The sequence below is a fragment of the Sceloporus occidentalis genome, unplaced genomic scaffold, assembly GCF_023333645.1.
Source record: "Sceloporus occidentalis isolate IW3139 unplaced genomic scaffold, rSceOcc1.0.p SCAF_143, whole genome shotgun sequence".
Taxonomy (NCBI): domain Eukaryota; kingdom Metazoa; phylum Chordata; class Lepidosauria; order Squamata; family Phrynosomatidae; genus Sceloporus; species Sceloporus occidentalis.
In genome coordinates this window covers 1,869,282-1,885,249 of record NW_028317123.1, presented here as the reverse complement: position 1 = coordinate 1,885,249, position 15,968 = coordinate 1,869,282, and the positions used below count along the sequence as shown (strand labels likewise).

The 15,968-nt window shown below is 40.3% G+C and overlaps 2 protein-coding genes across 2 annotated transcripts; both read right to left on the bottom strand.

Moving 5' to 3' along the window:
* Positions 1-743: 743 nt before the first annotated feature.
* Positions 744-1,799, bottom strand: LOC149280961 (P2Y purinoceptor 1-like). The gene has a single exon (XM_089499921.1). The coding sequence runs from the start codon at positions 1,797-1,799 to the stop codon at positions 744-746; it is 1,056 nt and encodes a 351-aa protein (XP_089356047.1).
* Positions 1,800-10,121: 8,322 nt separating this feature from the next.
* On the bottom strand, positions 10,122-14,119 carry LOC149280960 (CCN family member 5-like). Its single transcript, XM_089499920.1, has 6 exons — positions 14,060-14,119; positions 12,535-12,751; positions 11,544-11,792; positions 10,664-10,860; positions 10,382-10,580; positions 10,122-10,132 (listed from the first exon to the last, which is right to left on the bottom strand). Exons 1-6 carry the CDS (start codon positions 14,117-14,119, stop codon positions 10,122-10,124), a joined length of 933 nt encoding a protein of 310 aa, XP_089356046.1.
* Between the last annotated feature and the right edge of the window lie 1,849 nt (positions 14,120-15,968).

Sequence of the window (15,968 nt, the reverse complement as noted above, 5' to 3'; positions counted from 1 at the left end):
AATTACACATCCATGCTCACACACACAAAGCACACAAGTACACATCCATGTGACCTCTGTGACCCCTGTAGTTCCGCCAGTGGCCTTATTGCTTGTAATAAATGCACCGTGATTTCTGCCTTCCAATGTTTGTTCATTGCAACTTCTATATTGCTCAGCCAACAGACAACAAAAGGAATTACAGCTAGTTAAGCATAATAAGAATTGCACTTCTATTGACCTGTTGGATGCCCTAGAACTATAGGGCAGGAACTGGAGAAAAAACATCAATAGTGAATATCCTATAGATCAAGCATCAAGAGCCGTTGCCCAATATATTCCTCCACCCCAAGTAGTCTTAAATTCATTTTAGAAAATGAATGCAATAGTTTCTGCTCTTCAGAGGAATTGTCACTTTACTGAGAGGGTGGTAGATAAGTGGACCAGCCTCCCAGCAGAAGCGGTGGAGGCTAATACAGTAAGGGAATTTAAACAAGCATGGAATAGGCATATTGTTCTTGAATCTAAGACAACACTTTCAGAGGGGATGTAATGGAGGGGGGGGGGAATGTGGCATTATGGGTGTTATAAGGGTATCAAAGTTGACAAGACCAACAACTGATTACGGTTCGAGTCTTTACAGCAAGAAAGACGGGTGAATGTGATATAAAAAGGTAAACATATATAATATATAATATATATAGATATATACACACACACTATGTACATACACACACGTATATACCTTAATATTATATTAAAATTCACAGTTCCTCGGATACCTCCTCAAGTTCTTTGGTTCCGTCAACGTTTAACGATTCGATGTTGTGAAGATTTTGATTTCTCCCCAGGTACACAAACTTAAACCAAGCTTTTTGTCTCAGCTTCCTGAACTTGGAAACAAAGTTCTCATTGGTCACCAAGTACAGCAAGGGGTTAATGGCACTGTTCAAGCTGGCCAAACCTCTGGTAACCTGATAAGATACGTAAACACTTTTCAGCGTCTTGGTGCACGTTCCCCGCAACTGCCAAGACCGCGATAGCAAGTTAAGATTTCGGAAGATGTAATAGGGAAAGAAGCAGATGGAGAACAGGACGAGAACGATGCAGACCAACTTGATGCTCCTTCTCTTCAGGTTGGGATCCACGTTTTTGTTTTTTATCAGGACCGTAAGGACGCGCGTGTAACACACCACGATGATGACAAAGGGAATCAAGAAACCGGTAAACGTTATCATCAAGGAGTACGGCGTGTACGTCTCCAAATGCTCGTTAACCGTTGAGTCGTGGCAAAAGGTGTTGTTCTTCTCGGCGTTCCTGAAGTGAAGGTTCGGCAGGATCTGGATTACCACCCAAATCCACACCAGGATACTGATGTACAGAGAATGCCTTAAATTCTGGAATCGGCCCATCATTTTCATCGGGTGGACGATGCCAGCGTAGCGTTGGACGCTTATGCACGTGAGGAAGCTTATGCTGGCGTACATGTTCACGTGAAACAGACAGCGCGCCAGTCGGCAGAACCCGTAGCCAAACATCCACTTCCCTTTGTTGACGTAATAAGACACAAAAAAGGGCAGCGTGGCGACGTACAGGAGATCCGCGATTCCAAGGTTTAGCACGAACACGTTCAAAGAAGTCCATTTCTTCCAGTTCGCGGCCAAGTTCCACAAGCCGAAAGCGTTGCCGAGCAGTCCAATCAAGAAGACCACGAGGTAAACGGAAGACAGGAACCGAAAAGTAAACTCTTTGTTGACGGAGCATTCGGAGCTGGAATTAAAGCTGCCGGTTGTAAAAGCCGCCTCAAAATAATCTTCCATGATGGCGTTATCTACCCATCAGAATTCCGACACATGTACTTTCAAATCCGTATCCCGCAATGCTTCTTCTGGGTTGGCTTTTTAATGGTCATACGCGTTCCTTCCATCTTCTGACCATGGCGGCTTAAGAGGCAACGCTGTCAAGATATCTCGCCTTATTTACTGTACCGTGGAGCAACTCACCAAGAGAACACAGCTGTGCGGGCTGCTGTCGGAAGAGGGTTTAGAGCATATCACGGTGTTTGTTAGACTGCAGTACCGTGCGGCCACAACTCCTCCCAGCAATTCACTTGATAATCACAATCAGCAGACACAGAGTAAGAAGAATTTCCCATAATGGGTATCGCCTACATCTGGCCGCGTTCCAGGCCACTGTCAGTGAGATATTATTCAAGCACTTAGAACACTGTTACACGACTGTCGTCCAAAGTCTACTCCGTGGCTTTCGAAAGAAGTGTAGAAATTTGCCTGAAATTAATATAATATATGAAAGCAGAATAAAAGAACGCATGGACAGAACATATCCACATAAATGATTTATTCCTCCTCTTTTCAATTTAATATGTCGCCTGCAAAGGAAACAAATAGCTTATTGTATGTCCTAAGCAAGCGAGGGCTGGCACCTTTTTGGAACAGGGTGGGGGGCAAGTAAAGCCAAGTGGCCCAATCCACCCCTTGCACCACCACATACGCACTGGCGAACATATGTATACACACTTAGACTAATGTGCTCACTCATGCTAACATACATACGCATGCATTCACCAACATACATTTAGTCATACTCACTAGCACACAGTTACGCATTCATGCTAACACACACTCCCTCTCACACCACTTACACATACACATTTATCCTCACACGCAAACAATTACACACACGCATCCACCCTAACACACAATTTCACATTCATGCTTACACGTAGACACTTACACATACATATCCACATTCAAGCTCACACACAAACACATTCCTGTCAATACACACACTTATACATACATTATCATTCTAACACACTTACATAAATACTTCTTCCCTCTCATAACCGCTGACCTCATTGGCTACTCAAACACTCTGCCAACAGCCTTTCATTCACCGCAGGGATACTGCATTCCTGCCTCCGTGTGCCAGTCCACAATTGCTCAGAAAGGGCCAGTCTGACCTGGACCACCCGGTCCAGGTTAGACCAGCCCTTTGTGAACAATTTTGGACTAACTCAGGGGGCATTTGTCCCCCATCCCCGGTCCTATGGTTGGATCTGTAGCCCGGGTTGGCTAGTTTTGCTGAAGACCAGCATATCTTTCACCGCTCTTGGCAAGGTTCCTCTGAACTTACTTAGAAGACAAGGTATGACATATGATTATCGAAGGTGGCTCATGAGGGGGTAGACACCCAACATGGATCCCTTGGCCCTTGAAGGCGCTTTAAGTTAACACCTCTGTAAATACGTTAACGTCTTTGTTAACGGTGCATTTCCTTCTAATCCAATGAGGGAATTTAAGCATGGATGGAATAAGTGTACAAAACCAAAAACTAGGTAATATATGATGTCTCACATGGGTAGGAACATAGGCAGGCAAGATGAGACCAATGGCTCTTATTAGAGTAAACCCACCACCATGGTATTTCTGGCACGAAAAAAATATTGAAGTCCAAAATAAATAAAGGACAAAATACAATAAGAAAAAAAATATTTTGTGCAAAACACAAAAATATAAAAAAGAATACATGTAGTATGATACACGTTGCAAAACTTAAAAGGATTCCGCAAATTGTCCTGCAGCGAACCGATTGCCCCAAGCGAGAGAGGCTTTCAACCATTCTCAGAGTTTCCAGGAAATCACGTTATAACATGTGACACGCTTTACAGCTCTCAGCAGAGATAAACGGCGTGTTACAGGGACACCATCCTGAACAATAAAAGCATACTATAGTACATTGTAGTCGTCACACCTATAAAAATAATAATAATAAAGCATTTTGAGGAAAATTCCTCAAAATGCTTTATTTTTATTATTTTTTTTATAGGTGTTATATTAGATAGCATTGAAGAGAATGTGAAAAATGTTTAACTGCTAGATATATGTTAGTCTAAGTTTTTTATGTATGATTTGGGCAGCAATTCAATGGTTTCAAGAACATCCAGAAATTATCAGCCACGCTTAGAAATTAATTCAGTGAACATTGAAAATAAAGTCGGCGCAATTATTTTATTTCACGACTTTCCCGGCTCAAACACCACACTGAGCTGATGCTTTGTGGCAATGCTAATGAAGTCCCTTCCTCTATAGACTTTCATTAGTCAGAGAGTCCGGCTGGGTGATTAACACTGAGCCATTCTGTTGTTTACCACAAAGAAGTATATTACAGAGTCTAGGTGTTTGGTCTATAAGAACAGAGCTGGAACAGATACAGACGGATAATATACAGCTGCATTACCTAGAACTGTTTTTTTGTTTTTTTTTTAAAGTAAACATTTTCTGATACCTGCAATAAAAAAGTGGTGGGATTTTCCCTTTAAAAGGGTGCTCATATAATAAAATATAAATCCTATATGTGCTGAATTACAGATTTCCTCACAAATATAGCACATTTTTCAAACCAGAGGAACGATAATAAAGCTCATTTTTCAGCAGGATTTCACTCTTTTTTTAGTAAAATGGAACGATGACCCAGGAAGGGACCTCAAGGTTTGATAGAAGCCGGACGATTTCCTCAACCCAGGAATTTCCTGTTTCAACCTTTATTTGACTTCCTATCAGAACCCCCCCCCCCCCCCCAACGCTATCACCCCTATCAGGAAACTCCAGAGAAAATAAGGAATATTCTCCGGTGGAACATCCGTCATAGAGGAAGCTTCTTCTCCTACCAAGAACCGATGGTCCTTTCATCATCAATCACAACGTCGTTGGGTCATTAACGTTACATAGAGGGAGGGCTGCGTTCTGCGATATTTGTGATATATTCCAAAATTTACTTAGCCGCTCGCTCTGCTCTTCCAGGAAATGAATAATCAGACCGCGAATGCGTGTGGTCCGATATTTAAGCTGCTAAGAAAAGAGGTCAATGTTTTCGCTGCCGGATCATAAACAGATTATATCGCCATATCTGGAAATGCTACCGGCGGAATCTTCTTCGGGCTCCGTGCGGGACGATTCATTTCTTACAGAAAACGTCAGGGATACTGTAATCAAAACATACATCAAGGCGTAACCAACACAAAATATTACTGTATGCAGCACTGGGGGGTTATATTACTGTGTACAGCGCTGGGGGGGTTATATTACTGTATACAGCGCTGGGGGGGCTTTGTTAGTGTATACAGCGCTGGGGGGCTATGTTAGTGTATGCAGCCCTGGGGGGGTTGTTACTGTATACAGCGCTGGAGGGGGTATTACTGTATACAGCCCTGGGGTTATATCTGTATACAGCGCTGGGGTTATTACTGTATACAGCGCTGGGGTTATTACTGTATACAGCCCTGGAGGGGGTATTACTGTATACAGCCCTGGAGGGGGTATTACTGTATACAGCGCTGGGGGTTATTACTGTATACAGCGCTGGGGGGTTTATATTACTGTATACAGCGCTGGGGGGGCTGTTAGTGTATACAGCGCTGGGGGGGTTGTTACTGTATACAGCGCTGGAGGGGTTATTACAGTATAAAGCACTGGGGTTATATCTGTATACAGCGCTGGGGTTATTACTGTATACAGCGCTGGGGGGGTTATTACTGTATACAGCGCTGGGGTTATTACTGTATACAGCCCTGGAGGGGTTATTACTGTATACAGCCCTGGAGGGGTTATTACGGTATATAACGCTGGGGGTTATTACGGTATACAGCGCTGGGGTTATTACTGTATACAGCCCTGGAGGGGGTATTACTGTATACAGCGCTGGGGGGGGTTATTACTGTATACAGCGCTGGGGGGGGTTATTACTGTACACAGCGCTGGGGTTATTACTGTATACAGCCCTGGAGGGGTTATTACTGTATACAGCCCTGGAGGGGTTATTACAGTATACAGCGCTGGGGTTATTACTGTATACAGCTTTTGGGTTTATGCTCAAGAAGAAAAATATTTTTTTCCATGGGACGTCCCTTTAAACTCGATGTGCTTGGCCATATGCCTTTTAAATAGAAGGGGTATCTTACATGCGTTTTTTAGAAGGACTATAAAACCTCCAAAAATCTGCATATTTTGACATCATGTTAATACGTTTTTGAAAATTTATATGTAAACATTATCTTTAATATAAAAGGGTTGTTAGAAGGCCATTATATCTTATAAGTTAAAAAAATACATTTTAAATTTTGTTTTGTTTCTATTTTAGGAATTTCTGGCTCACGGAATGTACAGAATAATATTTATTTAAAACTTTTTTTTTTTTTTTAAGTGTGACTAGACCTTTTGATTCAGTAAAAGTAAATGGAATAAAAAATAAATAAAGAGATGTAGGACACAGCTGTGAACGGTATATTTATTTGTGTAGTTCGGTTTCGGAATATATTTTTAGATTCAGGAAAAATATATATTTTTTTAAAAAGTGACGTGTTGATTAAAAAATTCCATTAACACACGAAATCCCAATGTGTTAACCTATAAAAGTCCAGCAACAGCCTAGACCATAAGGGCAATGCAGATCACTGGGATCCCGTGTAACCATGACAACACCCAGCCTGGTAGGACGACATACACCCAGGGTCACCCTTAGGCCTGGGCAGGTGGGCTTACGCCCTATGCCCCACATGCCATGAGAACGGCCCTGCACGCATAGGCTATATTTAGTTCATAATAAGTGAAATAACAATGTTTTTTATTACATTAATTGTACGTTAAACCGAAACTCCCTGTTTTGTGTTGTCAGGTCACCCGCTGTCATTAAACTGACCAGTTCTTAAAGAAAAAAAACTGTTGTATAACAAAATAAACCATTTTTAACCCCTTAATGAGAAAGCCCGTACAAGTACGGCTCAAAATGCATTGTTTTCAATGGGTTTAGGGACCGCCCATTGTCCTTAAGGGGTTAACAACTGCAAGTATCTTGTGGTTTTGTTTGTCAATTATTTGTAAATATTTGGGAGTATTTAGTTAAAAAGTTAACCTAATTGAAGACGAAATCCGGTCTTCTGGTTATCATCAGACCAGGGAAGCCGCCGGTAAATCAATTAAAAACCAACAACCTATCAGCGGCTGCGTTTGTGTCACATGGCAATTAATCGTTCCCTGAAAATGTATGAATGAAGCAAATATTTTACTTGATAAAACAATTATTTCTGGGAAGAGACTGATAATCCAGCAAGTACTAGAAATTAATTTAATTTGAAAAGAATGTTTAAATTTAGAATTTAAAATTACATTTTAGCTAGGCTTGTTTCATTGTTTATATATATATATAAATCCTAATCAGTGCCCGGGCTCGTCTTAGATTCAGGAGCCATATGCCTATCCCATGCATGTTTAAATCCCTTCACTGTATTACCCTCTACCACTTCTGCTGGGAGGCTGTTCCATTTAACAAAGTACAGGAGGGAATTTTATTTCAAATAGTATCACATGTGCTTTATTTTTTCTTTAAAGTAGAAAGATGGATCACCCCAAGGGCTTTGCCAAAGAGGAATAAAAGCAGCTTAGTAGTAATTTACAGCGAAGCCACGGGAGGCTGACACTTACACAGGACGTTAGAAGTGTTATGTCTGCGTTCTACGGCATTAATACCCCAGCAGGCATCGCTTACAGATTCCTTTTCTGAACAGTCCCTCCTTCATTCATCTTCCTATTTTTAATCCTTCTAATGATGTTTTTCTTCTTAGGAATCCCGCAAACCAGAGCACATCTGTCTTTTAAACCCCCTGGCGCCGGAAGGGTTAACGGCTCTGCCGGACTACCCTTCCCACTACTCTCATGCAATTTTCATTCACTTCTTTATTAACATTCATTTACCTCGACAGCTCGATCCGGCATCTAAGGCTGTGATAATACAGGTTTTCAGAGCTGTAACGCAGGGGTCTGTGATGCGAGACAACCATACCTCCCAAGAGTCTCAGTTCTCATGGCACAGTCCTGATTCCGGCCCGCTGTTTGCCGCCCCCCCCCGGAGTGGGGATTCGGGGGACCCTCTGATCTCCCCTGACGGGCGCAGGGAGCCGTAAAATCGGTGGAGGTCTGCGCTGTGCTCATAGCGGGTGGGGCGGAGCAGCCGTTGAACTTATGACATCAGATGCCAATGATTTCCCTAATTATTGATAACTAGACTTAAAACAGAGTTTGTTATCATATAACTGGCTTCTTTTTTTGGTATAAAATCATCGCCCCATATTTTGACTCCATATTGTTACCACACGTGCGAAAGTATTGATTCTGAACCTGCGCAATTACATGACCCAAGACAAAGTGTGGCAGGAAGGCTTTATAGACTTAAAAAACTTTAAAAAGTTTGCCCTTTGCAGGCGTCTTAAAAACCCAACCGGTTGTGATGAATAAAGACGTACTGGACAGACAGGGGGCTTAAAGGACCCACAAAAAGACTCTTTAATAGAAGATTTAATAGGTTTACAATCTTATTTGAACAGGGTGCATTGCAACAGGAGCTGGTACTGATACCTTAAACTGTCCTTCCCGATGTTATTATCTATCTACAGACAAAAAACACCCACAGAAATAAAACAAAAGTTCTTTTGAAGTTGATACCCCACGCCTCCACCCAGCAGAGGGATTTTTAATGTGTCATATATTGGTTAGCGCACATTGAGAAGATCTTTGCTATAAAGTCAGGTTAACTTGGGTTTTCCCAAAAGTTTCTAATTTTACAAAAAAGGCACAATGTGAAATTTTACTCAAAAGCTAATAAAGTTACATGATACAAATAAATGGCGTCTCCCGCACACACATTGGTTATGTTGCTGCTGTAAGTGATATACGACAAGTGCGCTAATAACAAACACATGAGATAATGAACATCATGCTTTTCTTTGTATGTCCGCTCCTGCACCGGAAATCCACCTGCTCGTTGGACGTCTGATGGGGGAGACAGCGCCTCCTGCCACAGAAACCACAAAACACAACCACAAACGTCTTGACACTGACGCAGTCCTGAAACTCAAATCTGATTGGATGAGGGGGGACGACATTTGGCGCACACACTGCTCTTCCCTAGATAGGGGAAAAGAAAGAAGAGAAGGTGAGAGAGAGGAAGGAAGAAAGGGAGGGAGGGAGGAAGAAAGGGAGGGAGGAATGGATATGTGGAGGAAAAAGGCAGAGAGGAAGGAAAGAAATAATGAAGTAAGGAAGTAAAGAATGAAGGATGAAAGAAGGATAAAAGGAAGGAAGGAGGATAAAAGAAGGAAGAAAGGGAGGGAATGCAAGGAAGGAAGGGAAGAAGGTTGCAAGGAAGAAAGAGGAAGAAGGAAGGAAGGATGGAGGGAGGAAGGAAGGAAGGAAGGAAGGAAGGAAGGAAGGAAGGAAGGAGGGAGGAAGGAAGGAAGAAGAGGGAGGAAGGGAGAAATGAACATATGGAGGGAAGGTGTAAGGGAGGAATAAAGGAAGGAAGGAAGGAAATAGGCAGGGAAGAAGGAAGGAAGGGAAGATGGTTGGAAAGAAGGAAGCAAGGATGGAAGGAGGGGATGGAGGAATTAAATCTTGGGAAAGACAGCATCTTTATCACTAATACAATATAAGAGATTGAGTATTAAATCCCCACATGGGTTTCCAAGCAGCACCAGATGGAAACTTAAACGGGCCACTTAGATACTTTCTGCATTCAAGTGCCCAAGTGTCTCCTTAAATTAACACAGACAACTATATCCACATTTCCTATGCAATATAAAGGATGCACGGGGAGTAAAACTTTCTTTTTTTCAACATACAGGAAGCTTTTAATGGTATTGCCCCAAACTTTTCTTGCCTTCATTGTTCATATTTACGCTGAGCTATTATTCTATCGATGGCCACCGTGACTTTAGTCAAACGATATTATCAATGGTTAATTTTAACATTCATCATTCTTTAACATTCTATCTTTCGGCCAAAGTATTCCAAAGTATATCAGCCCAGCTATTTCTAACCGCAGATTATTCTTTGGCGCCTTCAAATATGTATAAAAACTCCAGTATGTAATGGCGGTCCAACGTATCATAGAAAGTATACATTAGCTTAGGCCTCATGTATATGCAAACTGGTAAATCATTTGACTTTACAAGCTTTTTGTTCCACATCCGTCGTGATTAAAGTTTAGTAATTTCCCGTCCTGGAGATATTTTTAAAAAAATGCTTTGTTTCAGAACATAACGCAGCCTCCTATGGATTGTAGTGTATACTTTACACTGAGCCTGCGATGAAAAATGTATAAACATTAAATTAAGGTGTAATGTGTAGATAGAACATGCATGGCTGGAAACTTTCTGCCTAAGATTAACTGATTCTGGTCAGTATCAGACCGAAAAAAATGGGTCCCTTTGCATGGACCTCTGATTTGATACCATCATAGGTAGCATTGTCACTGATGGCAAGTGTGACCACTGAAGGAACAGGGGAACCATCTTAAAGGCAGATATGTCATGATCCATACTTCTACTTACTGAAGTCAAAGGCTGAATGGGATGCAAAGTGCCCCTTAAGACCACCAAGAGTGCAGTCGTAGTGCATCCTCTTGACCCTTGAGGAGTTATGATAGGGATTTGTCAAGTAGGTTTCACTTTCAACAGACTGTGACACATAGTCTTTCCCAACAAACCCAACATAGTATGGAGTCATTGGGGACATCTCTTCAACATTCTGCTGCATTCACAAATGAGAAAGTAGACAACCTATGGGACATTAGAACTTCCCCACTGTGTAGACCTTTGTGTATTGGTACCTACCGGATTTGACATTATCTGACCACATGGTCTCACCATGCAAAGCCGACTTTGTGTCTCCAGCCTGCAGTGGGGGTTCTTGTTTGACACTCTCATCGAAAACCCCATTCCACAACTCGTCGAGCAAGCACCCCACTCTGTGCTCCACTCGGGGCATAGGAAGGGTCTGTTGTGTGGAGATCCATTGGGTATGATGGCTCCTTTATTAAGAAAAGAAAGCGTCACTCTCACACTTAGATGTCATTCCCTGGGCACTCAACTGCCTTCTGATAATTTATTTATTATTCTGCTCCTACACTGATCTCTATATTATTATAGTATTTTATTTTATGTTCATAAATATAAGAAAATATGTGAGTTATAAGATATTTGCTATAGTAAGACACCGTTTCGTGGTAACATTGAACCAAAAATAAAATGACCGTTGTAGGAAATAGTGATACAGATGGAAAGGAGGCATCAGAATGGAAAGATACTATACCCAATGTGCAAAAAAATACACAAAAATAGGAAAAAATAAAGCGTAGCTCTGGGCTTCTAAGCCACGTATGGTTATGAAGAGGAACTCTTGGTGATTCACCCACGCAGCCATTCGGTGCTCGTGACTTTTGGAAAGTGTCATAAATGTTTCAACCACGTATGAATAGACAAAGCCTAAGTACAGGTGTTCCCTGACCTCGGTTCCCATATAAATGCCACAAATATTTTCAACTGCCTGTGATGTGGCTTGTCTAATTACCGGCATAGTCTCTAGATATTGTGTGCGGTTCCACGATATTATAATAATAAAATATATCTATATGTGTGTGTGTAGGTGGATATTTATTGATGTAAGAACTATTTTGGTTTAATAGTCACGTGGAACCACAATATAATTCAATACCGTTAATGTGATTGTCAGATAGTTGACCGCGTTGGTCTTCACATATCCACTCCTGGCAGCATTTCCCTGGAATTTCTATGCGTCTTGGAGAGGGACATTCTGGAGTTGGGAGTTGGATATCTTCGCTGCAGAGAGGGGTGCAGATTACACCCCCGTCCTGGCATTGGCACTGAAACTTACAGCTCGGCTCAAAGGTCTCTCCATCCTTGTATACTTTCCCATCAATTTCACAACTCCCATCATAATTATCTGGGTAAACAGATTAATTCTCAATCAGTTGCAGTTTCCATATATGTATATATATGGAGGGAGAGGGATATCTCAGTTGTGAAGAACTGTGACCAACAACATTTATATCTCTGGTGCCGCCCCAGGCATGACCCAAGGACTATCCGGATATGATGTCATATTCCAACGCTCCTCTCTAATGAGAACGTGTGGCACCTGGGAACCTATAAATGGGATGGTTGAGGAGATCAGAGATCCCTTTGTAACCAACCCATTGAGCAGCGGCGCACTGTGGGTCCTATTGGATCTGCCCCAGTTGGATAGGACTGCCAACCCGTGGACTCCATGCCCTAAATCTGTGTTGTGGCCTAGTTCTGGTCTTTCTACTTCCATCACGGCTCTCTCACCTCCCTCCATAAGATTGTTATTAGAATTTTGCATGACATATTTAAAATATCTAATTCTAAAGGAATTGTAAAGACCAGCATTTTTTCCTGAATATTTAGTAGTTAGAAGTCAACTTGATAAAGAGAAGAAAAGCTGGAGCTGATCTTAGAGACCCCTTAAATGTTACCAAAAACTATACAGCTCAAAGAAACAAATTAGTTCAGGAAGTAATCATCCACGTTAATTGTGATAGTAAGTAGTCTGACAACATATGATATCTCACCAATGATAAAATGGTATCCTTTCACACAACAATTAGGTTCTTTGTGTTAAACCAGAAGATGTTGGTTCTTCAAAACAAGGAATGACTACTTACAATTACACGTCCCCTCTCGTCCATTAGCGCTGGTTGATAAGTCACAGAGTAGTTCTTGTGACTGATCACAAAGGTAAATGTGGTTACAAGCTTCACCGAGCCTTCTGGCACAGATCCTACAGCATCCACAACCATCCATGATGAGAGGGACACCAGGAGGACATCTTGGTGGAACCCAAGGGCAAGAACACGGCGTTTGGCAGACCTGAGCGTAAATCTAAAAAAGGGGCAAAATTATTATTATTATTATTATTTATTGTTTTAGATAGGGCCATCAGATTCCGCAGGGCTGTACAAAGGGTAGAAAGGACATAACAATTAGAAAATAACATAACAAGTGGACATACAGAAACAACAGGTTCAGCCTAGAATCGGAATGTTTATGGCTTCTTTATGTGGGTTAAATGGTGGTATATTCAATAATTTCAGAATATATAAAAATAAATGATATATATATATAGATAGATAGATAGATAGATAGATAGATAGATAGATATCGAGAACATTAAAGCCTTTAGAACCGTACATGAAAGTACTTGATAACATATTATTCTTCCTCAAAGCAGTTTAAAAATACAGCACTGATTCCTGCTGCTACAGCAACAAATCTTTTCTACCTATCAGTGGCTTTCTCTGTCATGTGACAACCGTTTATATTCAATTAAACCTGGCAGAAATATGAATGTTGCAAAGGTTTAGATGATAAAAGTGTATTGCTGCCCAGCATTTGGACATTTTGAAATAATACACATAATGTTCTCTATTTGGTTACAAAAAATATCATTCCTCTATAAATCACTTTTTTTTTGCATCCAAAAATAATTATATTTTCCTCCTTCCAAAATTCCAGTCATTATAAGGCAGGACTGTTCAGTACATTTTCAAGAAAAAAACTATTTACACATACTTGCACACCAACACACATATTATTAAATATTCTATATTTTAGTGTAAAAATAGTAATGTTTTTGTAACATACCATCAAAAAGAAAGGTTAAAAAAAGTATGTACAAAACCAGAAAAAAAAATCACATTACTTAAAAAGCACTAGTTGCATGGAACTGCCGTCCAGATGAAGTGGTTCTTTTAATTAACTTCTTATTGGAATAGGTTGGTAAGTTATTATAGTATATTTGACTGGTATGCCTCATAAAATAATAATTTGGGTAATTATTTTCCAAGTAAATATTGCAATTTATGTCCTTAAAGAGGTTTCCAACACTGCAAAATATGCTATTAAATATATATATATATATATTTATATTTTTATATATTTTTATATTTACATATATATATTATTTTATTTTATTTTTTTATGTTTATATATATATATATATTTATATTTTTATATATTTTTATATTTACATATATATATATATAATTTTATATTTTTATATTTATATATATATTTATATTTTTAGATATTGTTATATTTATATATATATATATATATATATATATATATACATAATGTTTTCCTGGATTCCTGGAATCACATATAAGTGTTAGAAACATGTCTTCTTACCTGTGTCAGATAGCAGAAGGCGTAAACCAGAAGGCACTTGCTCTCCAGCCGAAACTTCATGATAATCTACATACCATTTATCTGATGAAGGTCTCGCTTGGGTTAGGAATGCAGCGAGTTCTTCTTCCTCTGCTCCCAGAGACTCGGTGTTTATAATCTCATTGCTCCGATGTTATTCACAGTCTGTTGTACAAACATCAGAACTTTTGGACACCTATCAAACTTTTTTTTTTTTTTTTTCCTTCTTCTTCAAATTTCACATTCAAGCCGATGCTTTGCACTTTGCACTCACCTCCGTGTAAGGATACAAAATAGGAAACAGTATGGACTAAACTAGGGGAAAAATATTTTTAATAGAGGATAACATCTGTCTACTTGTCCATTGCCCATCGAGATTACTTGACAATATTTTTCTTAGCTTTCTGCCAAATATATGTCTAGAACACATTTTCTTTTCTGGTACCAACACCACTCAACACCATTTATAGTTTATTCCGTTTTTGTGTCAGTTGCCTAAAACTTTGTAGTTGAGGCTTAAAGTGTGTTGGGGAGATGGACAGGGCATGTTAAACAGCTAATATGCTCATGGTGACCGTGCTCGCCATGACTGATTGCTGAGAGGGTGGTAGATAAGTGGAAAAGCCTACTAAACATGCATGGGGTCGGCATACGGCTCCTGAATCTAAGACGAGACCAACGACTAATTAAGGTTTGAGTCTTTACAGCAGGAGAAACGGGCGACCAGATAAGCCAAATGGGGCCATTCTGCCGGCACATTCTGTTTCTATGTTGCAAAATGATCCTCGTGCCCCATTTCATCAAAAGACTAAGTAGGAGACTAGTAGGTTTGATTAAAACCCAAAGTGTGGCTGGGGCATCCTAGAATTCATCCTAATATAATGTATTTTGACATTTTGCTAACTCCTTGTAGCATTAATGGAGAACCCAGCAACTCCTTGATGATGGATGATGAAGACCACCACACTCTTGTAGACAATGGTCCCATATTAGGCTACACCACTCTCCCCATTGTGAGAAGACCGTGGCACGCTGTGCAGGCTTCACTGGAGAAAACAGAAGATAATATATTTTAAAGCTTTAGATTTTTTTATGAAAAGACTGCATGAGACGTTACATACTGGCTCGATTTTTGCAAGTTTAGGTCCAAGAGGAAGCTGCTGGTTCAGTAACCATTAAATTTAGCATTCCTTAAATGTCTCACAAATTAAACTTGCCAAGCTTAATTGAACATTAAAGATGAAAGTTATTTCGCTTTTCAAAAATGCACACAAAATAGCATCGTTTCTAACGGTTCCCACTTATTAAAGCCAACGAGACTAGACTAGACACAAAAATACTTGTTCTCAAACTCATACTTGTTTCTTCTAGAAAGCAATCAATAAGTAAGGAAACCGTGATGTATACCACGAAAATATGTGTCTAACTCAATAAACTGTACTTAGATACTTAAGGCAAATGTGTTTCTTCGTTATACAGTCCGTACATTAACAACCCACTCAACGCTTATACCACAGGCGCCACTAGTGGCTATATGTGGAATTACAAGGCAAACCACACAACTTATATTGTTTGGTACAGGCAGTCCTCATTTTGCCTCTATTCAGGGAAGACATTGAGTGTTAGACATTCTGTTAAGCTATATCAAGCCAGATCCTTTCTCATTACAAGTTGACTTCACAGCGTTGTGTCATTATGAACATAAAACTTCCAAAAAAGTCCAAGTTCCCATTGATCAGATGCCCTTCACTATACATGGAGTAGAACAGGGGCAAGTGAAGAACATCGTCACTTGTCTGTGTAACATCATATCCTGGCGCTCAGTTTGGTATAGGTGCGGAGCACCATTATTGTACCTGGAGGCCAACCATGGATCTGGAGGTGACTGGGG